This window comes from Danaus plexippus, chromosome Z (assembly GCF_018135715.1).
Source record: "Danaus plexippus chromosome Z, MEX_DaPlex, whole genome shotgun sequence".
Taxonomy (NCBI): Eukaryota; Metazoa; Arthropoda; class Insecta; order Lepidoptera; family Nymphalidae; genus Danaus; species Danaus plexippus.
The window spans coordinates 3,625,553-3,653,550 of record NC_083559.1 but is presented as its reverse complement, the minus strand read 5'-3'; the positions used below and the strand labels follow the sequence as shown (position 1 = coordinate 3,653,550).

Sequence of the window (27,998 nt, the reverse complement as noted above, 5' to 3'; positions counted from 1 at the left end):
TGGCGCTAGTGACGATCGATCGGCAAGTGGCAACTTAGCCAGTGTGTAGATGTAGTGCCTAATGCCTAAAACATAGACATACCTAAATAAAAAGTAACAATTTATAAACTATTATTTTGACATATACCGAGATAAAAGTGTTTTTCTGTGTTTTTCACTAAACATTTATCAAAAAATTGTGGTGCACAATTTTTAAGAAGATGAGAAATTTACAAAATACTATTGGATTCTTTTTTGGTATGTCACGAGAATTAATATACAATATTTTTGGCTTTATAGAATAAGTTAACTTTTAATATTGCCATAATGAACGCATGTGAGCAGCGTATTAATTTATTTATAATGTATTACGCATTTATAGCAAAACATTCCTAATTTAATTTAAACTTTCATAGCCTATTATTTGTTTTTCTCATTAGCCTACTATTTTTCGATAGTTTAAATCAGTTGTAGAATTGTTCATACAAAAAATTAATCCCGCTCCGAGATCTGCATGATGTCATAATTTAATTATATTTGCTGCAGACAATAGGAACATGTTTTGAATATAAAATGTATTATTAGAACGGATTATTATTTACTATTTGTAGTATAATTTTTTACACTGCTGTTATAAAAAATATAAATGGATAAATGGACGTAATATAAAATAATATCAAATTTAATTTAAAGGCACATTTTTTGTTGTTGCTGTATTAGTAGCAAGCTATGTTTAAAGTCTATCTAAGTGAGATTATTAAACTATTAATGTAAAAGAAACTAATATTATGCTGTCATTAGATATAATTATATATATTTTTTTGATATTACGATAACATGGATAAATTGTTGCAAAAGAAATTGAAGATAAGATAATATTGTAATGCCCTTTTTGGTAACTATATTTTATGCCCTAATTTTATCATTGAAATATTTCAGGTAGGTAGGTTATAAATGAACACTATATTATAAATGAACACCTCATTTGTGAGCAGACTTCATTGTTTCATTATAAAAATAAGTTAAAAGAAGTATGTAGTGGATAGATTTATATGCTAACCTATACACAATTAATTTATATAAAAATAAATATGGTGGTAAATTGTTGAACAGTTCCATCTTTCAAAAGTTAGTGATAAAAGATTGTTGATTCACTGCTATTAGAAAGTAGGACATACAAATAAAAACACTAACCACTTTCACTAATATAAGTACATACAGGAATATATGATTTTTGAGCTTGTAAAATATAAAAATATATAAATGATATAATATAATTGTTTCACATTTCCTGCATTTCAGTATATTTTAATGTTTATTATTTCTATTATTATATTAATCAATGTATTAATTCTCTTAGAAACTGTAAGAAATGCTTAATGCCGGACTCGAGGGGTAAGCCTGCAAATGATTGCTCAGCCTCCGATGAAGCATCAAGGTTGGATTTATATCTTCAGAGACAGCTTGAAGAGGATGTAGCAAGGTAATGTGGTTCTATTATTAATATTATAAAAAATTAATTTTCTTTATTAATCGGTTATGTAAATGTTGCATATGTCTAATCATTTTTTTAGATTAAACTGATGATATATTACAAATTTATTTTGGATATTATTAAAGTCAAGTTTAAATAATTCGTTTAGAATTTTGTTAAAAATATGTCATATATATATGTTGACACGTGTACATGAGTATACTAAGCGTATAATACTAATATATTTTACTCCAACATAATTGATACAGAATTTATATTTACTTTGTAAATAATACATAAAGTAGCCGATTAAAGCATGACCTACCATCAATTACTATCGGGTCTTCCTTCTTTCCTGCATGTGAAATGATTTAATACTTTTATAACCAAGGTAATATTCTATCCTGATTCAATACTTGTCCCCAGGATATTTGATGAATCTATATATTCTGATCTTGAAGTGGTTTGTGGCAAACTAAAAATACTAACCCATACTTGCATACTCAAAGCACGCACAAATAAATTTTATAAAAAGCTTGAAGCTATTTTGCATGTGAATATAGGACGCGACACTTTTGATGAAATATATTCATTTATAAGGTAATTAAAGCGATCGAATTATACGTAAATAGAGTGGGTATAACAGTTAGAACTTAAATAAATGTATTTATTTTCAGCGATGCGTATACTGAATGTGATATCCAAAATCAAGAAAAAGAAATTCTATTTTTTTTAAAACGAACTCATTTCGCTAAAAATAATTTATTCGATTCAAATAAAATAAAAGAAGAGATAGAAGATATTGATGTGTTTCTAACCCCAAATTCGAGTCCCTGTCCAGAACAAAAAATACAACAAATTTCCTGTCTTAGTCCCAGTACAGAATTAACAAGAGAATATTACGCCCTAGTACCCATTGACGGTAATTTGCTTGACCAGGAGCTAATTGAACAAGACGCGTTATCGAATGCTTTTCATACGATCATAAAAGGGCAAGATAAAGATTCTAACAAAGTAACACAACTTAACAAACCCACTTCATTACCTTTGGTGTCTAGTCACACTCCTAAAACCATTAAACATTCCATTAATTGTGATATATATAATAAACTAGTCCATGAACATGAAAAATTAGGGAATGAAAGAGAAGTAAATAAGAAAACAAATAACAATTATATTTGTCAGAAAATAAATAATACAAATAGATTTGATACCAAATCAAATCAGATAAGTTCCAGCGAGTCAGTTTTGAGTGAAAAATATTTTGATCCTTCATACTCTCCTGATAGTTTAATCACTGATGATCCCAGTTCCTCATCAGATTATTTATCCGCTGCATATGCTTGCTCCCCTGCTGTAAGCACTTCAGGGTGTGTACGTCAAGCTCATGTTGAGGATTACATTAGTAAAATGGAAAACATATTCACTTCTTCGGATTCCGGGCTGGAAAATACTGGTATGCTCGAGAGCCTGAGCAGCCATAAAGACGTTACTTTAACAGATCTATCCTTAACCGAAAGTACGCTTCACGATCTAATCACTGACGAGACAAATAATTCAAACGGATCCTTGTCCAGTTCAACGTCAGATAAGAATCAAATTTGTAAAATGAAATCGTCAACTCCTCGTACTGACATCGCATCTTATGCGAGTACTTCAGACGAATGGAATGGTCAGAGAGCAAATGTGCAAAATAAGCCTCTAGACTGTGTACATTCTAATTCTTCGAAAGAAGAAAAGCAACGACAGAACGAGGAAATAGTGATTTTAGAATCATCCTCTGTGTCGTCTGAAACTGGATCATGGGAATCAGTTTTTCCGCCGAGAATGGTAGAAAAAGAAATATGTGAAAAATTTATAAATACTGAACGTCATCACAACAAACAGGATGTTATGTGGAGACGGAACAACCCTACTTCTCTGGCGGTGATTAAACACATTGATATTTCTTTGAAATCTACACCTTGCTTTATTGATGCAGCGAGTCTGGCAGATGAAGACCAGTCTATAGAATTGAAGAAATCTGACCAGAATGAATCTGCTAATCTCTCATCTGATCACACTCCTACACCTAGCCAGCCGGTCCCCTGTTCTAAGGTGAATAAGCTTGATCATAGTCCAGGTGACTGGTCCGAAAGTAATGAAAACGAGGATTCTTTGGAACAGGGAGACAATAAAGATGCTGATTCCATTCAGAAAGATTTATCACCCACTATTTTTGAAATGACTCCCATAGCTGAGGATTCTTTAATTTCAAATATTTTTGACCGCAGCACTGAGGCGAAGATGGACAGGGAAACGTATGACGCTAATGCTATTTCCGCTTGCGAGACCGAAAAAGCAACTTCCTTATCTGCGAGCACAGTTTACATGGGTACAACTCCACACAATTCAATTCTGTCTTTAAAAACTTCGTCCATCAAGAACTACGACTCAGAAGAGAGCGAAAATGACACAATACATATAAGCAAGGAAAGTCTTATAAATTTCAGACAAACTAGGTATAATGAATCGTCTCCTATAGTTTCAGGCGGAGCATCAATCGAAGATGTTCGATCTCCAAAGTTGAATCAACAGAGTCCGTTAATAAGAAGAAAAATTGAAAACACGCCCATTGTAACTGGAGCGTGTTATCCAAATGTGGATGACAGTAAAGAAAACGCCGTACCGAAAACGCCTAAACCTGTCCATGCATCTGCATGGGTAGTTGACATGGCTTCGGATTTTAATGCCACCGAATCAAGTATTAATACATCAAACTCCAGCTTGAATTCTAAAAAATCTAACGACAAAGTTCATGATAATTTAAAAAGCGAATCGAAAGCAAATAGTAGCGAAAGTTCTAATAAAAGTCGATGTTCCGTTGACTCTGATAGTAGTGAAAAATCTGGCCATAAATTTTATATTGATTTATCGTCTTTACCTGATCCTTTGCCACCAGAAAAACCGAATGTCATAGATAACAATTCTGAAAAAAAGAATATATTTTCTATGTTTATAGATTTAGGAGAAAAATCTACTCTCAAAGAAATGCCATCCCGTTTATCTTCATCTTTGAATAGTCAGAAACAGTCTCACGACAGTAACCACAAAACATCAAGCAAGACTTGCAAGAATCAGAAGACAGTAAACAATTTGAAAACCTTGGATGCGACCCCGAAATCACTTGATCCATCAATAAGTACAACAACATTCGAAAGATACGAATCATTGTGCAATGATCCTAACATAAGCATATCAGAAATAATCGCTATCCCCGAGGCTCCTTGTTTGAAAGAGAACGAAGAAGTTACCGAAATGGTGAATCTTAAAAACGATAAACATTCCAGGCGAATAAATGGAGACAAAACGTTCAATACTTATGTTATTCACGAGGAACCGGTCAATGAACCCTCGGATCTGTTTGTTAAATTATCCGATTTGGATAAACCGTTACAGAAATCTGATATATTCGAAAAAAATTGCTTCGAGTCAAGAATGACCAGGTCGATACCGGATAACAAATGGTCACAACAAACCCTCGGAGGATCTTCCAGGTCTAGTGAAGTGATTAGTTCCTTTCATTCTGAGAATGCGTTGAGTCTGAACAGGCTTTTTCCCCACCTGAAAAACGAGTTCAGTAGGAGCATGCCGATATCACTATCAACTAGAACAAGATCTCCATCAAGACCGACTGCATTGAGCGTGGGCGAGATGGATGATCAGGTTTCCGATGTATCGGAAATGAGTAGTGTACAAAGCAGTATATGTCGGTCTGTAGTCGGTAAGATAAAGGATGATAATTTTAAATATATAAGTCTGTTATGCATATAAACTATTGCTTCATAATTATTTTCAGAAAATAGTACAACAGAAGAAACTAGTCAAACTTCGAGTTTAATAGGTAACTGTCAGTCTCGTTTGGGACAGGATTTGCTTCGTATGTTCTTAGAGGAGATAGCCCCTGACGTTATAGTCGAAGTATCAGGAAAGAGAATTAAAGCACATAAATGTATTCTATCATCTAGGTATTTTTTGGATCTCTTTTTTTTTGTAAAATTGTTTTTTAACTAACGAGATGAAAACTTTATATAATATTTCCAGGTGTCAGTACTTTGCAGGTATACTGAGCGGCGGTTGGGTCGAAAGTGCTGGGAACGTCATCGTTTTACCACCGTAAGATAATCAAATAGCATTCTATCCATACTGTCAATGATTAATTAAATAAATTTATCTCATTCCAGGTTCTCATTTAACGTGGTACACTTCGCCCTGTGCCATATATATTCCGGTTTGTCTACTATACCCGATTCTATAAGTATCGTGGAACTAGCCACTATAGCTGACATGCTCGGACTCGAAGGCCTGAAAGAAGCTATTATGTTCACATTGAAGTCCAAATATTGTCATCACTTCCACAGGGTATTTATAAGTATTTTTGTTAGTTTATTTAATAATGCATGTATACACTATACTTCAAGAAATATTTTGTTCCAGCCTTGTCAAGTTTGCACAGCCGGTGTATTGGAATGCTTCCCCTTGTCTTCGGTTTATGGCCTGGATGATTTATACCGCAAATGTCTCAGATGGATAACCAAATACTTCTCGAAGGTGTGGCCAACCAAAGCTTTTGCCACTTTACCAAAAGAACTCCTTGATAAATGTTACCATGAACATGTTGTTAATCTTTCTTTGGAAAATTTTATTGACACTGTCTATGGATGTGGCACTACGGGTACGTAAAATAACCAATTCAACAAACACTAAATATGAAAGGATTTGGCAAAGGAACGAATCGATATTTTGTTTGCAAAGAAATGTTTGAAATACAAAAATTAAGTTATTGTAATATGTAATTTATTTTCAAATTGTTGAATTCTGCTTTTATTTTTAACCGAGGTAAATTTTAAATATCAGAAGAAGATAAAATCTTATTTCAATATTCACTAAAAACATGAAGAATATCACTAAATGAAAATGTATAATGCAATTTAATAACGTGATATTAAATTCAATTTCAGTGTCGTCACTTCAAAACAGTAGGTGGGCTGAGGGTGTAGCCCGTATGTGCAGGCGTCTAGTAAACGCGGCTGCACATTTCGCTGCTCCAAGACTACCGGCTGTTTTGGAACTAATATCTGTTGCTCCAGAGGCTCCTCAAACAGCCAAACAAGCGCTGGACGACTGTCTTGCAGCCGCCATTGAATGGGCTCCTCCTGATGAAACCTGCCGGGCCTACGCTTACTTATCGAATCTCGTCAAGCAAATCAGAAACCAACACCTTGCTAAGCCCGATCTGATATCTAATGGAAACCAAATCAAGGTCCCGGAAACCACCAATCTTTTATACATCCACGCTAGCAGTTGGAGGCTTCAGTGCGAAGTGGCCCTTGTTAGAGCAGCACCCAGGGTTGTGGGCACCCAAGCATTCAAAGACCTGCCATCTGATCTACGTAAACGACTACGAGAACTCGGCTGTATTATGTACGGACCTCAAGCCATACCGCTCACTACGTCTCCGCTACAGGACAGAAAATGCAAGAGCACTTACCACAGCAAACCTACTAAAATTATCAATCCTTCGGCAACTCGGAGTTTGGATATGGAGAAGGTGCGCAATTCGTTCGTACCCTACAAACCAAAGCCGATCACGATGACGGGATCAAAGGATAACATAAAAAGCAACAGCGAGCTTAGAGAATTGAAGAAACAAAATAAAACAACTGTCCCCAAAGTGAGGACTACGAAAGCCCAAGAAGAGCGAGCGAAGTTCAATCAATCTAAGACAATAACAACGTCTCAAGAGAGATCAGTGACTAAGCCAGCCACAACACGAGTCCATCCATTCGAGAATACAAAACCGAGATACTTACAACCACGTGTTAAAGACACCGAGAAGAAATTACCACCGAAGAAGCTGGTCAATAAGATAGTGTCCTCGAGTGAGTCTTCAAGGAATTCCAGTCCGATCCAAGCTCGCAATTTGCGGCCACGGGTACAACCGAGCGACAGAACCCACATGTCACAAGACAGTCTTGCGACGTCATCGAGACCTCGGACTGCGGAACCCTCCACGGACTCCCTCAGCGAATCACAAAACAGCAACAAATACGCTACGTACACCAAAACTAAGCACAATAAACAGGGCTCCGTTGAATGTTAGTATTTGATTATTTAAATCTCTCAGTATTTACAGCATTAAAATCATATATTTATTTCTTCCTCATTAAATTGTATAGGGATATATTTCGTTCAGTTTTTCTAATAGCTCTAAAAGTTTTATCCCATGTAACATGTTACAATACGTATTAACTTGTTTGTTTGCAGCGATCATATCGGCTAAATGTCAAGGCGTGTCGCCGTCCTCATTGCTGAATTCGGCCGTCAGAACGAAGATACCTGTGTTTCTGAACCAGCACGCGTCCGCTGCGAACAAACGTACAAGCCCAACGAAGACGTCGCGGCCGAATTCAGCGAGCGTAGTGCAGGCGACTAAGGACAAACGCAGGACTCAAGACAGAAAACTATCCGGTTCCCTGATGAATGCGACTAAATCGAGCTCAGCGAAAATGGTACCAAAGATATCTAAAGAGATCCACACGCAGCCAACCAAGTCCAAACATAGCAAACCGGTCAAACATCCGAACAGAAGTGATGAGCAACAGCGTACTGAGATACCGTTGATGGAACGCTCTGGTACGTTCTTGAAAGACGAACCAACATTTGGCGATAAAACTACGGATATTGATATAGATTATTAGCTTGAAGCTAAATATTTTTAATAGAGCAGTATATTCTTACACTATAAGGCCTGTTTCACACTATCGATGACATTGGATGAATGTTAGAATAACTATGTCTCTCCTGTTATATATAGATCAATCAAACTGATCTATAACAGGTATTGATATTAGTTATTTACTACTATTATGTGTATATATAGTTTGCAATGTTCTTAATATAAACCCCGCTGATATTTTAAATACGATATATTTCCATACTATCGGTATTTACGTCGACTTCGCAAACATTACAATATTAATAATGTACAATGTTTGTACAGTAACTCAATTGGTATGTGTGAAAGAGGCCTGATCCTAGACTAAATTAGGCATTGCTTTATTTTTGAAGATTATATTCTTGCAACGTTCTTAAACCGGTTAAAAATATATGTTATATAGTATACAGTAATTCGCTGTATACACAAATGTGAAAATACATTTGTGTGATGGAATAAAAAAAAAACAAAATAAGTTGTTTGTAGACTCGAAGTAGTTTTAGTATTTTGTTTTGGCACAAACTTAACTATCGTAACAGTAACATTTGTACCTCAACTTTAATTCTCAGCGGATGGAGTATCGAATGCCTTTCCTGAATTTTCAACTTTCCCTCTATGGGCGTGTATTATTTCGTTGACGGATTTTGTTTTTTTTTAAATTTTAATTTACGGTTACATTTTATATGTAAATAATTGTTAAAAGTGATATTATAGCATTTTCAGTTTATAAATATAGTATATATATATTAAGCTTATTAATATTGAAATTTAATTCTTGACATATTTTTACGTTAGACTTTATTGTTGTAATTTTTATTCGTACTTACGTCAAAAATATGTGTATTAAATAATAAAAATAATGACACGTTAGGATGAATATAAGGATGTTGAAATCTTCGTGACAGTACTTAAAAACGCTATGAAAAAATAATTAAACAACCCCTTGTAAAGGTGCTGGATAGCGATTGAGAATGCTTGTGATTAATATTATATTGATTTTGATAGGCTCCATGCTCGACTAATACATTTGAACGAAAGTCCATCAATATTGAGTACTTAAGTGTATTTTTTTTTAATTTGTCATTCAATGTCAACTATTGTCTCGATGTCTGCTAGTCTCTGGTATTTCCTTGATAAGTCATGATGTAGAATACATAGTATAGAATGATTTACTGTTACTAGCGACGAGCCGATAGCTTTCCCAATTTATGCTTATGAATATTACCTGTAGCAGCGGCCACTATACTGTGAATAGATGAAGTAATCGTATCATAGGAAATGTTACAATTTAATGTTTAAGTAAACCCGCAGTATTTAGGGATTGACCCTTAGAATGTACATAAATAAATGATTGTGTTAGACGACTTTATTGGGATAAGCTTATTTTATTTGAACCGTTGTCTTTTTACGATTTTTTTTTGTGTTTTATATTTATTGAATGCTCATTTTATAATAATCCTTTTGAAACATGATCTCAATGATGCTCTCAGTATTCGATTTTTTCAGTTCAGGTTTGCATCGGCCATAGTTGGTAAGGCATTAACCATAATTATTTGTCATAATAGTTACGTTTTATTACGTTCATTTTAAGTTAGTAAAATTATTCAGTTACTTTAAGGGGCGGTATATTGATAGTGAAACAAAAAATATACCACCAACATACAAATTCACGAAATATAATAAATTATATAGTGATTTAAATTCATGCATGACAACGATTTTTTTTCTGAAGATGTATATAGAAATCATCGCTTTGAGTTCAAAAAAAAAACAATCAAAATACAAGTTCACTAGAATATGCAGTTCGAATTAAATTTTGTAAAATCTAAAATGCTTCGAAATATTTTTTTTTTAATGTTTACATACTGTAAACGTTATTTTATCTCCACATAAGTAAAGTATATTTTTAATCAATTCATGAGTCATAAAAATCTTCTTTAAAAAAGTTGCATTTTCTGTCCTGTAATATTTGTTGTTGTATTACTGTAAGTCAGAATATTATATTTAAAAATGTAACATTGATTTTCATATACTGGTAATACCGTGTTTGCGGTATCATAAAATGCAAATATGAATTGTTAGTTAAAATTGTTTAAATATGAAATGAGTAATTTTATTTTAAATATTTATAATATAGCAATGCATTTAATCATTCAAACCGTTTTTCACTTTTAAAACCCGTTTCTTAGCTTTAGATAATCGTTGAGTTGTCAAAATATAGGTATTTTAGAAAACTCAATTTTATTATATTATTATAATGTGTTGTATCTAATAAAAAAGTTATTCTTAAAAATCCCATGCCAACTGAATGAAGTATTATATTTTCAAGGTTTGATTTGCCTGTTCTCCAAATATATATTATATTTAAATATAGCTACAAACAATTTTTGTGTCAAAAAAAAAAAATTTAATGTCATAATAGACAGCTTTGATATATTAATTTATTAACTATTTATAAAATCATTTACATTAGGAGGTAAGGGCCAGTGGGGCAACGGGTCGCTTTATCATCTTCGGTAGTAACGGCCTCTCCTCTCGAGGTTTTCCCAACAAAGACTTAAAAACAATTTGATATAATTTGTATTAAACTTTAGCTCAACTCGACGGTAAGGAAAATTAATATTATTTCGGCTAAATAATACCAAACATCTCTCGTTATTTGTTATTGGGTGAAGTTGTATCTTCAGACGAGTACTATCATGAAAATGAGTTTCTAAGGACTTTCCTATTGAAACTACTTTTTTGATCATGAAAAATAAATTTTTAATAATTTTTAAGTACTTATACTTTATTGTGAATTAAAAAATCCCTGTAGAAATTGTATATCAAGGGGGAATAAAGTGATTTAAAAATCAAAATCAATGTTCACTACATAAAACCTTTAAAATAAAAAAAAATAATCGTACACTACACATCACCGTACAATCTGATAAGACTCACCATCACAAAGTATGAAGACCATATTTGAATATGCTATAAATCAATTTATATATATCATTAGAACATTTGAAAAAAATTCATTATTCTTCTATACACGAATAAAATTTTAAGGTTTAGGTGTTATACTTATTAAGCACTGACAAAATTCCAAATAAATTAAGTAATTTATTTCGAAAAACGATACAATATAGCATAAAAGATTAATATAACAACAAAGAAATGGTATTTATCAAACACATCATTTCCAGTATGACAGATCGTTCGACACCACCAAATTAAATAATATTAACACCACAACAAGAGGCGCTTATAGTACTACAGTGTATTTTAAAAGCAATTTTCTCACTGGCTGCTATTTTTTTTTTTTATAACTATTCTATATTTAAAAAAACATACAGCGGAATTAAGTGACTGTCATATTGACAGCAATGCCACGAGACCTGTTATACTGTATACATTACATGGCAAATGTGGCCAGGGGTAAGTATATACTGAAAACAAAACCGTATAAAGTATATGAGTGCCAATATTACGAGGTCAGATCCATCAATATCAGAGTGGGTGAGGAAAATAATATATAAACTATCTGTTCGAATAATTATAAATTATAAACAATTAACATAAATAATGGTTTCATTGGATTATATAAAAAAAAATCCCTTCCCGTAAACTTCACGACGCATTCATTCCATAGTATGCTAAAGATATAACGTGGAATCGTACAACACATATTCATGCTTACTCCACGTTCGCACGGAGTAGAGTATTAATGTGGGTGTTAAAATGAGAAACGGGAAACGTTTCGTACGTAGTGACTGTGCGAACTTGGACTAAGCATAATGGATGCCAAGTAATAATATTCAATCAAATCAACTCGACGTGTAAATTATCTAAAACGTGTTAATATACAATAAGTATATCATTGAACTAAAATAGAATTATAGTATGAGTACACATATATATAGTATTGGTGGCTGTGCAAATAAAATAATATATATTCGGTTAAATAACTTTTTGCTATGGAAATTTCTCACCAATAATATAAGGCAGCTTTCCTAAACAATTCATTACTTGTTACATAGAGAGAATTCGTCTCATAAAACGAAGGTAGTCAATTCGTGCATTGTTATCGCAAGAAGGAAATTTTAAATAAAAATAAATAAATAAAAATAAATAAATAAAAAAATAGCGTGTAACACATAACCCAGAATAAACGAATATTAATTAGTTATAAATCCAATAATAAATTTTACCGGCCATCTATAAATTTCCTCAAAATAAGGCGATAATTACTCATGGCTTCTAGCATGTGACACTAATCAAATTCACAATACAAAGCTTATATCACGTCTTACAAAATACATGTGATCCTTAATAATTATGTAATGGATATTAATTAATAAATTTTTTTAATATTAAAATCAGATTATAGACATGTCAAGCCGTGATGTTATTTCTATGGTAACTGGAAAATGTCTACTTAATAACATAGTGACGGTGTTACTTTAACCTTACATCACTCAGTGTTGCTATATCAAAAAAAATAATAACAAAAAGTATATACGGGGAGTCCAAAACGTTTATTGTACTATATATTTTATTGTACTCGGTTTGACAAGTGAATTCAATTCGGACGAGCCTTTAATATTCATTAAAGAAATTCATTCAGGCATGTGTAAACCGCCGTTCACATTAATTTTTTTTTTCTATAAAACTTATATATCAATAATTCTGGTACACATTACACAAGATCGCATGACGATCGGTTCGTAAGACAGACGAGATATTTTCATAGAGTAGAAAGAAAAAAAAAATATACATATATATAGAAAAACAAAACAAAAGGTTGCGGAGACGAAAGATGAAGATTCAAAAACATAATAATTTTATTTAATTTATATTTGATAAATTGATGTACCAATCGCAAAGCTTCAACGAACCGAGCGCTTCAACACCAACATTATTAACGTATATTATAAATATTATGCCTTAACAAAGTTGTCATATTAAATTTAGCCGGTAGATTTCAATTTCATCAGATATCATGACACTCGTATAGAATTTAACTATAAATTGTGGTTGTTTAGGTTTTATAAATATTACAATATTTTTGTTTGACCTCCATAGACCGGGTCCTGTGAGCTACTTGAACTGTCACTTGGGTAAATTGATTGGAATTCACAGCTGACAATCAACATGTTACGTTTGAATGTAGATATAGAAAAATAATCACAATTGTTAACATGCATACATACAGATATATACATATATAAAAAAATAAATACTAGATATATTTTTTTTTTATTAAATAAATTGTAATGTTCATATGTTATATTAAATTTTATCCATAAAGTTAGAGTATGTTTTATATAAAAACCCGGTTCTCCCAGAGGCCTGATGACAAAACACGTCGCACTCGTTTAAGAAATTATCAGAAATAAAAACATCACTTGGACATGGAAGCTCTCAATGGCCGCTACAACCGGCTCGACGTTATAATACTCACAAATACTTTATTCATTATGAATAATGTTTCTTTCATACAAATCACAACGGATGCTAGTGTTAAATCGAGTTTGTTTAGGCTACCATTTGAATTCTACTCGACTCAATTTAATATATCTATCGTAACACAAGTGTACTATTTAGCAAGCGCATACATATATGTTATCCACCCACACAGCCCTCTAATATGATCTCAAACGATTGCGACATCGGCATGATACTATTATAGAAACAATATGTTTACAAGTTTACATGTGGAATCTTAATTATATGAAAAATTTACAACTTTACATCATATAGAGATGTTATCAGTTTCGAAATACATAAATACATCATTTATGTTATACTGTGACATTTTTGCAAAATTTTGCAAACTATCATCTTTATTATACGTTGATTATTAAATATTAATAATTTCACAAATATAAGATTACAAACACGTTTACATTAAACAATACATGTATGTTTATATAGAAATATTAAAGTGTGAAATCGTCACTTGCAAAATTTCGCAAACCACCATATATACGTTACATAGAAATTTAATGTAATAATAATAATAATAATCAAATCAAAAAAAACAAATAATCTTAATCATTATCATGTAAAAAATAAAAAATATAACAAAATGCTGAAACAATCCATCAACTAGATACAAAGGCAGAGTACAAGTCGGAAGAATACAAACGAGATACAAAACAATCCGTGGACCAAACAAGCAGACGGGGTGGGGGTTCGAGGGTTCGGGGGTTGGGAGTCAGTGGGTTTGTGGGTTATTTAAACCAGTCCTACATGTCACTCGCTAGTATGAGAACTATAAGCTGCCTTGTGTGAGGTTACAGTGGTGTTCACATGATGAACTTGCCGATGATGATGCCGAGTAATGCCATGGCTATGGCGGTGGCCACCCATGCCATGAGCGCCGCGTGTTCCGTCTTCTCCGGGCCGTACGAGTGGCCGCGCGCGGGACGGCCCTCACCGGCACCGCCCTGGTGCAAACGCAACAACTCCTCCTGAAAACACGTCACATTCCATCAAATCTTTAAATCGAAGAGAATATTTAGAAAAGATTTCACTGTTAATAAAATTAAAGATCTAAATTATAATGTCTCATATTTATTCAAACATACGACGTACAGTTTTTTTCCTATAAAAGCATTTTACTTTTAATCAATAACGTCATAGTTTCTTTTGCGTGTGAGTCCTATATTATAAATTCGATACCGTGAGTAATTATTCTCAAATATAAAAAAAATAATTATGAATAAACTGAGTTCATTAAAAACATTATATTTTCATTAAAAAAAAAACTGGACACTTTCAATACATTTTCCCCCGTGTTAAATCACTTAAGCTGTATGAAGATCAGATATTGCCATCAAACAAAAATTACCCCATAGTATTACCATTTTAATGAACAAAACCAAAATGGGTAAGGCAAATATTAGTAACGTTCTGATTTATAAGCAAAAATAATCATGTAATCTCTGTATCATCAACAACCGAAAATTATTTTTTTTTTTATATATAAGACATCGTTGACTTTTGTAAATAAATTGGGTATTAAACGTTAATAATTTTTTCCTAATCGTTTCTAATAATATATCCAAACGGACTGTGTTGGGTATACACTGTACATAATACGCTAAAATATTTTGTCACACAACATTATTCAATAGTTCCTATGGCTCGTCGCACGTAACTAGACCAAGTCCGACCCAGTTAATAATTTCCAGTGTCATATTAATGTTGTCGAAGCGAAACTAGGATGAAACAACATACAGGCCGGCAGACCGTGACGTTTGCATGTCGACGTTTATATAGCATTCAGACAATATGAATTTTAACTATATTCAACCGCTCGATTAAGTGTCAAGTGCAATGACTTGATCAATTTCAAGGGTGACATTTCTATATAGAACACACAGTAATATTGAAGTCTTTCTCGTTGTTGAAAACCGTATATAAAACCTCTTTATAAATTTTCACTGTGACTCCAGTCTCGATACGAGTATACAACTATTTGAATCAAAATAAATACTATTTTTTATTTATACGATACAATACTGTATACATTTCTTTTATTGATCATACTCATGGTTACATTCAATCAATAAAACAATCAGTACAGTGGTACCACCAAATAGAATAATTATAAAAATTTAAATTTCAAACACGTCGCAGCACATTACAATTCGTTTTATATTAAGTTGGTTGTAAAGCGTTTGTTAATATGGAAATAAAACGAATTAGCGCAACGATTATGTATTACATTTCATAAGTTAAACGTATGACAAATATATATATATATAGATATATATGTACATATTTGTTCTGTTTATAAATAAATCACGTCTGGTTGTATGAAGGGTGTTTTTATATAATGGTCTTTAGTAGCTATCACTATCACACGCCGAGACAATCACGGTCCGGTCATAGTGCAGTCTGTTCTGAATGACGTCACACACCGACCTATCGTACTGTTGCAAATACATTGTATTTAAAACATCACATATATAAAATCAAGTATATAAGTGTCGGTATGTGTTCGTCCGTGTGTAGTATGTATGTTGCTCTAACTTAATTTATATAAACACAAAATATATAAAATAAACATACATAAATATGGGCTTCGTGAATGGAAATTGTAATGATTTTTCGATTCGACTGTACTACTCCTGTTAAGACACTATTAGATTTAAGTCTGTCACTGTTATACAACAATCGCTTGGCAACATACTCATAAAATTCAACATAGCAATAGCATCTAAGAGAAAATAAACAAAGCATGAACATCATTATAACAAAACAATAAAAATATACGCAATCATTTGACATGGAACAATTGAAATCAGTAGGAAAAATTACACAGTTCTTAATGTATTAAATGTTATATATTGCTATATAAATATAGGGGTATGACAAATCGGGAACCGAACCCAGCACAACTACTAGATAGTTATAAGTCACGCCAGCTTAATTCGCTTATATAGCTCAGGAGGAAAAGGTATATGTGTAAGTTATCATTAAAAACGAGTTAAAAAATTTATATGTATTATAAAAAAAAAAACAACCGGTATAGAAGATTGTCTTCGGCGTGTGAATGTTTAAAAAACGTTCTCTCTATCAATATTTCTGGATATATTGAACACTTATGTAATAATAATATGTGTATAGTAATAATGACATATTTTTCTCGACCGGTAGGTATAAGTCATAAATGGCCTTTCATGACGTGATTTATATAAGTTGTTACACGTTCAGTTGAATGTGCCTACATATTGCATCTACAGTTAAGCCATCTAGCTCGTATCTACACGCACCTAATCCGTCTAGATTATCTATGTAAACAATGTCAATACGTTCCAATTTTTATAGATATATATTATAAAGCACTTTTGTGGGTATTCATTTAGCCGTCGGGAGGGGAGGCCCGTGGTTCATGAGTGGTATCTTCCTGACGGAACGCAGTGGCCATGATGGCTTATACTTCACAATATTATATATATTACACAGTATTAGCGAATGAAGTGATTCATATGGTGTTTCAGTAAATTTCTAGTGATGTACCGCGTAAAGTCGCACCAACGGTTTACCGATGTCGATTTAATTTTCATTGTTACGAATCACGTTTTTTTACGGAGCCGCCATCCGTTTGAAAATAATTTTACGTCTTTATTTATTTACTTTTTTTTGTTTTGTTTATATATATATATATATATGTACTTTATTTTCGGCAGTCTTTGCTGAGGATTTAAGTCCATGCAGAGTGCACATATGAATCATTGTTCAGTATCAACTTGGACATATTGGGTCTCGGGTACATGTACATGCAATGTCGGAAATAGCCCTAAAGTAGATATTAAGTTCACAGATAAACACAGAAGCTTACATCTATACATCATGCTGGTTATCATCGCAGAACAGAGGAACATGTATTTGCAATCGAATTCATACAATCAATATCAACGTATACCCCACCTCACGTCCTATGATGTAAGCAAGTGGCAAAAGTCGACTCAACCTCCGTTTTAAAAGATGTCGAACAAATAAAAGATAGAAAAAAATATTGACGAAAAAAAAAAATCCCGGAAAAAAAAACAAACTCACTTTTAATCGGAGATTTTCGTGTCTTAAAATACTTTCCTCCTCCCTCAAATGAATGACTTCATTCGTCGCCTTTTGCAAATCGCTTTCGAGATTTTCAGATTTTTGTAAAACATCCTGGAAATATAAATAAAAAAAATAAGGAGATAACAGACAGAACATAGCTACCGGATACAATAATATAGATGCAAATAAAATACAAAAACATGCACGGTCAGGCAAACATCTACGCACTATAGGTACACATATTATACCGTGACGCTACTCGGGTTCATGGATTTTATTTTATATAAACAAACATTCATTTCCCTGTTATATTCAACTAACCTAACTTAGATGTTAATCAGTAAAAAATTTTCATATATTTTGTCTCATTAAACGCTTTTGATAAGAAGAATTATTATTTATTTTCATTAATGGCGCGTGATGATATTGTGGACGATTGTTTAATGGTGAGAAAAGTATATATATTAGATTATATACATATAAGTATATATATATATTTATATACATATATGTATATATATAAATTGTACCGTCGACTGGTTCACCGCCGCGTCCGGATCCCGTCTGTTCGATTCGCTCTGGACACCGTCAGAGTCCTGAAATATATCAACATGCCAAGCTTCGACTTACTTTAAATACAGCTGGTTACAAACACCATACTCAATTTACCGAACAAACATAAATTCCGATGCTGTGGTAGCCCGAATCACATATGCATCGTAAGTTCGGTTTATTTTATATTTTTTTTATTAAATGCAATTATTTATGATATGACATGATGATAAAATGTTTATATTACAAACGAGCAACTAAAGAAATAAAAAGCTCGTTATATAAAGAATTGTATATAATAATTCTTCCTATATATTATACATATACATATATATATGATATCTAATTACAATATAATAATTACCTTCACAGCTGGTTTTGACTCGTCGGCCACAGCCACCCTCTTCTTGGTGACTTCGTTCGCCGCTGCGTTGTCACCGGAATCCTTGATATGGAATGTACATTTATATAGAATATTATAGAGATAAGATTAATAACATCCCAATGTTCACTTATACTCACATTAGCGCTTTTCACTTGTGGCGTTTCAAAGACACACTTTAATTTATAATCCATGAGCTGTTTAGGATTTATTTCCTTCCACTGTGAAATTATAAATAATTAATTAAAATATCTAAACATTGTTTAGTCCAATGTCATCATCGCAACACCTACCACTTGATCTATGTTAATTTTCCCCTCTGGAGCAATAACACTTTGCACCATAAACTTGTGTTTATTTTTCTCATTGGACTCAACATTTACAGGTTGAGGGGTAACTGAGAGAAATAACATTATATTACATATAAATAATTTCAAATATTATATTTATTCCATTAAAGCATTATGAAAGATTTACTCACTAGCTATATCAACTTTAGATTTTGGATCCAAAAACCCTGAATTGGGTCTCACACAATACTTCTTGGGTGCTGTTGTCTTAATTTTAAACAACACGGTATGATCAGTTGGATTCGTCAGTTTCATATAAGTAGTGCATCCCATATCAAAGAAGCCTGAATAATCAACTAAAATAAACAATTATTTCCAATAAATAAGTAGTCAAATATTATTAATAACCAAAAAAAAAAATGTTTACCAATAGTTTGATAGTGCAAACAAAGTGAAATCCTACAGTTTGTAGTTCATTCATTTTTTATATTACATACAATGTGTAAAACCAACACAATAGTGATGTTGTTTGTAAATTCGTTGTATCAATATTGAATCGTTTATTTCAAACAAAAATAATGTATTGCAAATGTAAAACTATTGTTACGAATTATCTTGGATATTATCAAGTAATCAAAATTTATTACAAATTTTTACTAAGAATATATGAGTATATTCTCTGTAACTAACATAGATTGTATTTATATCAGTAAAAATTTATCTACAATGGAACTACCATACAAATAATATTATAGATTAAACATTTTAAATGTTTAACACATGTTTTTAGCAATGCATTTGTCATAAATAATTATCTCTTATATGAAATCCCGTCCTGTTATTAATTTGGTTGGATATAACTTTTTGTGGAAGGTTTTGTATGACCTAATAAAATCAATCAAATGAGTAGATTCATTTTAGTTGAATATAAAGTATATATTCTTATACTAATATTCCTAGGAAAATGTCATTACAAAATAAATTATAATATTTAAAAAAAGAAATCCTTATAGAATAAACAGGATGTGTAAAATATTTCATTTTATCAGTTACATTTTTGAACATTCCTTCATTTCCTGAATTGATAAATTTAATATTAAAAAAAAATTATTAGTGTGTTTTGTTTTTAATATTCGGTCTTCTCAAGTTTCAAAGAGATTGACTAATCCACTAAAAGATACATTGATATTTACAATTAGTCACAGTAAAACGCTTTAGATATTTCAGATTACAAAAATGTTTCTAACAATTAGTTATCACATTTTTATTAAAACCTCCAAACATTGCCATTAAACAAAATTAAAAACAAAAGTATTATTCAACCAATCCATTAGCAGTTTTAACTTGTATATTAATAAGTAGCAACACTAAACATAAGTACGATTATAATTTTATTTTGCAAATCTCTTTCCATATGTCAAATCGATTCATTACAATAGCATACAATGAAAATTTTTATGGGCTACCAATAACATTGCTCATTGCTTTTCAATTAAGTAGTCACAATTTTGTTTTTAAAGTCCTCGAACGCCTTACTTTCATTAGAGATATTAAATCCACATATGATTTTTCACAATAATATACAAAATGACTAAAATAGAAAAAATTTACTATTGGGTTGATACTGATTGAAATTTTTAACATTTATATGTTACTGACAACTATTTACAGGAATGTAAAAACATATATCGATAGATTAATTTTGTACTTATATAGCATTTATAGTGTTGAAATGTTTATCCTTTAATTCTCGAAAACTTGGAACATGTTATAGTAAAAATTCACCGATCTATTCAATTAGATTATAAAATTCTTTTGGCTTACTCAAATAAAAATAAAACAAGTTTAACAATTATTAAACAGCAAATAATATTTTCCTTTTATATATTTTGTTGTATTATAATCATTGTTCTGTTCAAATTAAAAAAAATAGCACATTTGCAAATTTGACATATGGGGCAATAAGCCTGGGCAGCCTCCATCAAACACAATTTTGACATTTAGAAGTAACATCAATATTTTAATCTAGTTTTGGTTTGATTGTATTTAAAAAACAATGTTTACCATATATATATCTTGAAAGAAAAACTAGGTTGCCGATGTTAGCAATAGAATAGAAAAAATAATAAGTACATTTGATATATCAGCTAGCCAAGTATAATTTTATCCTAGAATGGAAAACTACCCAACGTTACAGAGTAAAGTATAGCAAGTACGAAGAAGTAATAATATACACAAAATATCGCTGAAGCAAAAATTTAACTTCCTTTAGCTAAGGGCTCTTACATTTTGTAAGGGGTGGGTAATTCATTTCTAAATTTGTGTAATAAGATAGTTAAGAGGCCTAATATTGTTACAAAAGGTAATTAGCTGTTTTAACATATGTAACAGTACTAAATAATGCACAACCGCACCCTAACAAAATGCCGATATCTGGAAATAGAAACTCCATTTGTCAGCAGCTAACACGACCTACACGGCCAAGTTGTAATGCGGCTATTGCAGTGTCATAGCGAAAGAGAGAAAAATACTCACTTTTAAACTTCAGTTCATTTTGCGGCTCTATAATTAACACTTGGTTAGGCATCTTTAATTAAATATTGCAATACTTCTGCAAAATCAGAAAATCAAGTTAAAGACAATTATGTCGGCCGAAGCTAACGATGAATGACGAATTTGACTGTGTAAGCATTGCGCATGCGTTTTCTTTCTTTTTTGTAGGCACTTTCAGTGCTGCCAACGTAATCTTATGAAAATAAAAGGGCATGAAAATGGTACCTCCACAATTATTTTAGAAAGAAGTTCATAACAAAATTTTTATTTACGTGGTAATTAAAACGTTAAGTAAGTATTTTTTATTTGCTTCATATTTTAATGAAATATATGTTAACAATGTTTTGATATTTGCGAAAAAAATATTAAAATGAATTACTCCTTCTTATAAAGTTGTAAAAAAATAATACTATGTTATAGTTGGAATATTTTATTTAAAAAGATAAGTATTTTTATTTAAGTCATACCGAAAAAAGTACAGTCCCGGCTACTTAAATTTTACAACGGTATTACAAGTATACAGAAAATCATATTTTTAGATTGTCATTCTGTAATTGATAATACATAATATCAGCTGCAACAAGGCTGTATAAAAATTCCCTTCAATTTGAAATTTAAACTCATATGGGCAAACTATTAAATTGATTTGTCGTCTTATATTAATTACGGATGTAATTTTAAGAAAGTCAGAAATCTGGATTAAATTAAAATAGTTTTAGTCTATAATATGAATCTTAAAGTTCTAAATAAAATTACATTTAATTGCTAAAATTGTAAATGTCAGTGATTGCATAACATGCCAGGTGAAATATTGTTTTAAATATGAATTACTCGAGTGTAAATTTATTAATTAATACAAGTCTCAAAGTCGATCGAAGCTTGACGCAAAAACTGTCTAACATATGGCATAAGGGTTATGTTTTGAGTAACCGTTATCAAATAAGATGTATTCCTTTAAAGTCGTGTTTACACATTTCTCATGCAACTAGTCAATCACACAAAGAGGACGTCCTTTTGTCACCGCAAGAGGTACGTGAATTTTTTTTCTTATTCATATGATAGATAATCTTCAATGGTAATCACAGTTTCAGACTGCAAGATTTTTCCAGTAATATAAATTAAGTTACATAGGTATTATAGGCTTTTTGAGTTATTTGTAAGGAATTAGAGCGAATCCGCTTCTGTTTGAGGTATTTCTTATTTGTATATTGGCTCTTTATATTATATCATCATTAGTATGTAGTAATTAAATATGTTTTGATGTGTTGTTTTTGGTCTCTAGTAAAGAGTAATACTTATTCTAAAAACAGAAATATTACAAAAATTGCAATTTTAATACCAACCGGTGTTGACGGTGATTTAATAAAAATGGATCATTATAATTAGGGTAATCAAATTCAATTTGAATTTGAATTTGACTAGAAATAATTCCATTGGTTTTTTTAATATTTATAGTAGAATATGGAAATGACGAGTCTTTTTTAAAATTCAAGAATAATCTTGTAGGATGAGATCTATGTTTCGGATATACATCCAGTACAATCATAATCACTTATAAATTTTGTGTTAATAATTGCTTTATTCCTTACGAAATAACTATATTACATTTAAAATAACCAATTTACATCAGCCATGCTATGAAAATGATATCAAAATTGGAATTGTCCTTTCAGAGATCAGACATGGTTATTTTAATATAACACAAAGACAATCCAATTTTACTTATTTGTATACATTCCCAACAATTCAAAAACGTATTCTAAATAGATTTTTCTCCCTTAAAATGTTCAAGGCAAAGTTATTAGGCCATTTAAAAAAAATCCCCATCGACGCCAAACAATAGCTCATTTCAGAGTATGTTTTATTAAAATATTGTAATTACGAATAAAAAATGTATTTTCATAAGATTAACAGATATAATTATTGATAATCCCATAAAAACAGGTAGTCTGACAATGTAGAAAATGAGCCATACACATAATATGTCTCAAAGGGTCTAAAACAAATATTATTTTGACAAAGAAACCTTTGTTTAAAATTTAAAACCAAGTTGAAAAAGGTTTCATTTTGTTCTTAAAGTAAGCAAACATTTTATAGCAAAAGTTTCAATACAAATAACAAATAGTTGTTATATATTCTCAGGTTTCAGTTATTCTTCGTAAGAATGAATTCACAAAAGACTTCAGTTACGGCTCTGTTAAATCTTATGACTCAAATCAATTGCCATCTAATAATCCCATCGAAGACACAAGAAATGAGGGTTACTCTAAAATGGTACCAGGTAATACATAATTCCTGATTATTTAATGAGTTAGTGTCTAAGACATATTTCTTATATTATTAATTATATTATAACACAAACTATATAAATAAAATGTGTAGAAATCAAATTAGAACTCTGTATTTTTAAAGTTATTATTTTGTGAATAAAAAACATAAATATTAAAATTAAATATTTTAGAATATATATATTATAATAATATTTTCAGGTCTACTAGTTGGTGTTTTCGATGGACACGGAGGGCCTGCATGTGCACAAGTTTTATCTAAACGTCTCTTTAAGTATCTGGTTGCCGCTCTTATGCCTATTGAGACACTAAAAAATTATATAAAGCAGGAACCACGTGCACTCATTGTGGAAACATTTAATGACCGAGTGAGTGTTCTCATCAATTTATATGAAACAAAATACTGTCCTGTAAATGTGTATTACAATAGTAATAATTGAAAATTTTTAGGCTGAAATTGTACAAGATCTGAAGGAAATATATGACAAGAGCTTCAATGGTTTTCTACAGAAACTTATTGACAGCAATAGGAGAGAAGTTGATGTGTCAGCTTCATTAGAAAAAGGTATTTTACAATTGGACGAGGATTTGTCAATGGAAGTGTTGGAGCCGTTTAAAGAAAACGGTACAATAAATAATAAGACATTATCTGTGGCTTTGTCTGGTGCTGTGGTTTGTGTGTCATATATAAACGGACCTCACCTCTATGTAGCAAATGTTGGTGATTGCAATGCGGTTATTGGAACAATCAATGAAGATAATGAATGGTCAGCAAAGAAAATTACAAAGGAGCACAATGCAGAAAATCATGATGAGCTCAAGAGAATATGGAGTGAACATCCGGAGGAGGAACGCAGAACTGTTATCAGGAGGGATCGCCTGCTAGGTGAACTGGCACCATTAAGGAGTATGGGTGACTATAGATATAAATGGAAAAGTGAAATATTAACTGACATAGTGGTGCCATTAATTGGTCAGAAGGGTGTTCCAGCCAATTATAATACACCGCCATACTTGACAGCCAAACCAGATGTGTTTTACCATAGATTGACATCCAAGGACAAATTTATGGTGATAGCCTCTGATGGTCTATGGGATATGTTGACTCCGTTGCAAGCTGTCAAGTTGGTTGGTGAGCACATGAAGGGAAAAGTGTTCTTCAATCCACTTAAATTGCCAAAGAATAATATACAATTAGGTGACATCAATGAACTACTGCTGCATAGGAAGGAAAGTTTGAAAAGTAAACCAAAAGATAGGAATGCAGCCACTCATCTCATAAGGCATGCTATCGGTGGTACCGAATATGGTGTCGATCATTCAAGATTGGCTCATTTACTGGGTTTATCACCAGATGTGAGTCGTATGTTCAGAGATGACATCACAGTCACCGTAGTATATTTTGACTCTGAATATCTCAGACAATGTCCAGCATAATCTTATAATGTATAAATGTAGTTCCTTAAAATCACAATTCATGCTCCATAATGGTTATTAAAAAATATGTTGCTATTACGTTCCTAAAGATATTGAGTCATATTTTAACATTTTTTAACAGATCATTTAGTTAGTTTGTTACATGCCATTTGTAAATTATAAATGTCCGTGTCCATATTTATTATTTTAGTTTTTTTTTTAATATTAGATTTTTCATGTGTGCTATTTAGTATATCTTATATTGCGAGTGATAATTATTTATTTTTCAATTGTTTTATATATTTTCATATTATCCAATTGACAAATATAACATGATGCCCATTAATTGATTGTGAAAGAATACTTAATATAGTGTGAACATTTATTTATATGTGTATTACATTAAATTACTTAATATTTGAAATTATTCCATTATTAAATTGAGATTAATAATAATTAAATAATGTTATTATCGAATCAATTTCATATTATTAATTCTTTAGAAATTTTCTCAACTGTATGAGGTGCTAAACTTTACTCTTAAATTAATGTGTAGTATAACCTGTCGTCTTATTCTGAAATATATGAAATCTCTTAACTATTATCCAATTATAGAATTCTTTTTTTAAATAGAATTGAGATATTTTTTTTATTTTGTAATATGTGTTCAACCATTCAGCCAATTTGTGTATATTCGAATTAAACTGTCTACTATTAATAGAATTTCTCTTCAACTAACATTTAAAGTTGAAAATCAATTTTTTAACATCAACATTTATGTATAAATTCTTTAACTTCTTACAAAATGTAATAAAAAAATGTCCTTTATATTTATTGGTTTAGGTATATTTTATATATTGGAACAGTATAATAGAATTATTAGTAAATTAAATCTGTAGTTATTAATGTTTTCATGTATGTAATATGTTCATATCAAAACTCCAAAGACAATTTTTATTCTAGTTTTGAAGACTCAGATCCGAAGTTATTCAGCCAATTTTGAGATATCGTTTCTATTATTGGAATTTTTCTGAATCATACAAACAAATATGAGGGTGTTAAAATAATTGTAAATTTTTTAACTAGGTACCCAAAAATAAACCAGTTATATGTCTTTATATGCTCAATCCGTTACACTCTTTGAATTATTACAATTGACTGTACCTGTTGTGAAATGAAAATACGTACTTAATTATTTGTTGATTTGTTAACAGACTCATGATTAGGATACAAGTAGTTTAGAATTAAAATTTTTTGTCACTTATAATATTGCACATGTATGATGTTTATCTTTTGTGAACTCGGTCGACGAATAAAATGTTTAGAAATTTGAATGGTTGTAGTTAGTTTATTAATTTATTAGTAATATTATTTTTTTTCCTTTAAACCCTTTAACAGCGTTTTATATGTCTCAATCAAGTTTGTCACGAAGTTCAATATAATTCAATAGCATCAATGCAACAATTTCAAGCAATGAAAATGAAAATCGTTACTCCTGGGGCCCTACTTATTTAGTATTAAATAAACAAACAAGCGTGCATTATATACACTTTCTTACCTTACTTCTTTCTGAACTCTGGTCTGCTTCAACTTTATTAATAGTTAAAATAAATTAATTAAATTACTCATACTGTCTCTTTCAGACGATGCTAACTTTATAGTGTAGTGTACATTCTCGAACGGGTTCTCAAGTTACATACCTCATTTCTTTCTTACATTTTCTTATAGCTATTGAAATCTCACATTTTCGTACTGTCAACTGTTTTCACACAATTTGTTTTTATAATTTGTGTACGTAAATTGTATTTAAATGTTTTTGTAATGTCTAAAATTATTATCATGAAAATTTGTCGCATAAATAATAAAAACGAGATACTCTTCAGTGTTTGTTTTTTATTACTTCTCCGTGTAGATTTTCTTAGACACATTAATAACATGGTTTTATTCGTATTGATAATGTAAATGGGAAATTTAGGGGGATGAAGAATTGTTTGGCATTCCTTCATGCAAAACTGCTGAACGTACCCAGTTATAACTAACATAGTTGTAGCTTAGACACCTGAATAACATATAGTGGTTTCATAAGCATAAGCATGGCACGACTAAGCTGTATTTTACATGAAGTCACGTCACAGATTATAGATGGTGCTGCCAGTAGGTTCCTATAATATATATTTAATATAATATGTAAGTATGTGTATTTTATGAATTTCCCTTTAAATTAAATTCCGATGTCCGTACGGACGAAGTCGCTGGACATTAATTACACACTAAAATTGATCCCCATTATTTACAGGACGCTAGTATTCGTACCTTTGCCATAGCAATAATTAAAAAATTACAAACATTAGGACCGGAATAGAAAAAATATATATCTTTATTTAATACGTGTGTTTTATAAATATGAAAAATTTTCAGAAGTTTTTTCATGGATATTATATATCACCATTCAAAGCATTTTTATAAAAAATCTTGTAATTCTGTCCCACATTAACTCTGTGTCAAATTATATACGAATCTGGTTTCATACAATACAAATTCGTAGAAACTGAGAACATATTTTTTTACAATTTATAAGATGTAAATAACTAAATAAATAAAAGTTTTGAATTTTTAAAGGCATTAATAATAAAGTTAAACTAAATTTATATAGCGTTAAACTAACACGATATCCACTTAATGAGAAAAAGACGAGAGATGACGTTAATGATCACAATACTTATACAGCGTAACCAATCAACGACTTCTG

General features: G+C 31.1%; 3 protein-coding genes across 6 annotated transcripts; 2 read left to right on the top strand and 1 right to left on the bottom strand.

Moving 5' to 3' along the window:
* The first annotated feature begins 13 nt into the window (after positions 1 to 13).
* Positions 14 to 10,368, top strand: LOC116777111 (uncharacterized). Of its 2 annotated transcripts, XM_032670473.2 has the most exons (10): positions 14 to 237; positions 1,340 to 1,462; positions 1,880 to 2,053; positions 2,131 to 5,216; positions 5,292 to 5,460; positions 5,537 to 5,608; positions 5,677 to 5,854; positions 5,930 to 6,167; positions 6,454 to 7,590; positions 7,760 to 10,368. In XM_032670473.2, the coding sequence occupies exons 2-10, from the start codon at positions 1,359 to 1,361 to the stop codon at positions 8,191 to 8,193; spliced, it is 5,592 nt and encodes a 1,863-aa protein (XP_032526364.2). In that variant the 5' UTR covers positions 14 to 237; positions 1,340 to 1,358; the 3' UTR covers positions 8,194 to 10,368. The 2 variants fall into 2 exon arrangements, with proteins under 2 accessions (XP_032526364.2, XP_061382016.1); XM_061526032.1 differs by lacking the exon at positions 1,880 to 2,053 and having other exon boundaries at positions 15 to 237.
* Positions 10,369 to 11,074: 706 nt separating this feature from the next.
* On the bottom strand, positions 11,075 to 21,714 carry LOC116777227 (vesicle-associated membrane protein/synaptobrevin-binding protein). 3 transcript variants are annotated; one of them, XM_061526052.1, is made up of 8 exons: positions 21,528 to 21,714; positions 19,184 to 19,336; positions 18,996 to 19,099; positions 18,843 to 18,923; positions 18,685 to 18,765; positions 18,299 to 18,364; positions 17,766 to 17,879; positions 11,075 to 14,668 (listed from the first exon to the last, which is right to left on the bottom strand). In XM_061526052.1, exons 1-8 carry the CDS (start codon positions 21,577 to 21,579, stop codon positions 14,504 to 14,506), a joined length of 816 nt encoding a protein of 271 aa, XP_061382036.1. In that variant the 5' UTR covers positions 21,580 to 21,714; the 3' UTR covers positions 11,075 to 14,503. The 3 variants fall into 3 exon arrangements, with proteins under 3 accessions (XP_061382036.1, XP_032526535.1, XP_032526536.1); XM_032670644.2 differs by having other exon boundaries at positions 11,296 to 14,668; positions 19,184 to 19,348; positions 21,528 to 21,710; XM_032670645.2 differs by lacking the exon at positions 18,299 to 18,364 and having other exon boundaries at positions 11,296 to 14,668; positions 19,184 to 19,348; positions 21,528 to 21,707.
* Positions 21,715 to 22,113: 399 nt separating this feature from the next.
* LOC116777806 (pyruvate dehydrogenase [acetyl-transferring]-phosphatase 1, mitochondrial) lies at positions 22,114 to 27,132 on the top strand. The gene is made up of 4 exons (XM_032671529.2): positions 22,114 to 22,574; positions 23,688 to 23,826; positions 24,035 to 24,201; positions 24,284 to 27,132. Exons 1-4 carry the CDS (start codon positions 22,368 to 22,370, stop codon positions 25,268 to 25,270), a joined length of 1,500 nt encoding a protein of 499 aa, XP_032527420.2. The 5' UTR covers positions 22,114 to 22,367; the 3' UTR covers positions 25,271 to 27,132.
* Positions 27,133 to 27,998: the final 866 nt, after the last annotated feature.

Coding starts and splice junctions, on each gene's coding strand:
- LOC116777227 (XM_032670644.2), bottom strand. CDS start 21,579: ATGCCTAACCAAGTGTTAATTATAGAGCCGCAAAATGAACTGAAGTTT. Junction 18,365..18,684: donor AGTCAAAACCAGCTGTGAAG/GTAATTATTATA, acceptor GATATATTTCAG/GACTCTGACGGTGTCCAGAG. Junction 17,880..18,298: donor CGGCGGTGAACCAGTCGACG/GTACAATTTATA, acceptor TTATATTTCCAG/GATGTTTTACAAAAATCTGA.
- LOC116777111 (XM_032670473.2), top strand. CDS start 1,359: ATGCCGGACTCGAGGGGTAAGCCTGCAAATGATTGCTCAGCCTCCGAT. Junction 5,609..5,676: donor AACGTCATCGTTTTACCACC/GTAAGATAATCA, acceptor ATCTCATTCCAG/GTTCTCATTTAACGTGGTAC. Junction 5,855..5,929: donor ATTGTCATCACTTCCACAGG/GTATTTATAAGT, acceptor ATTTTGTTCCAG/CCTTGTCAAGTTTGCACAGC.
- LOC116777806 (XM_032671529.2), top strand. CDS start 22,368: ATGAATTACTCGAGTGTAAATTTATTAATTAATACAAGTCTCAAAGTC. Junction 22,575..23,687: donor TCCTTTTGTCACCGCAAGAG/GTACGTGAATTT, acceptor ATATATTCTCAG/GTTTCAGTTATTCTTCGTAA. Junction 23,827..24,034: donor TTACTCTAAAATGGTACCAG/GTAATACATAAT, acceptor TAATATTTTCAG/GTCTACTAGTTGGTGTTTTC.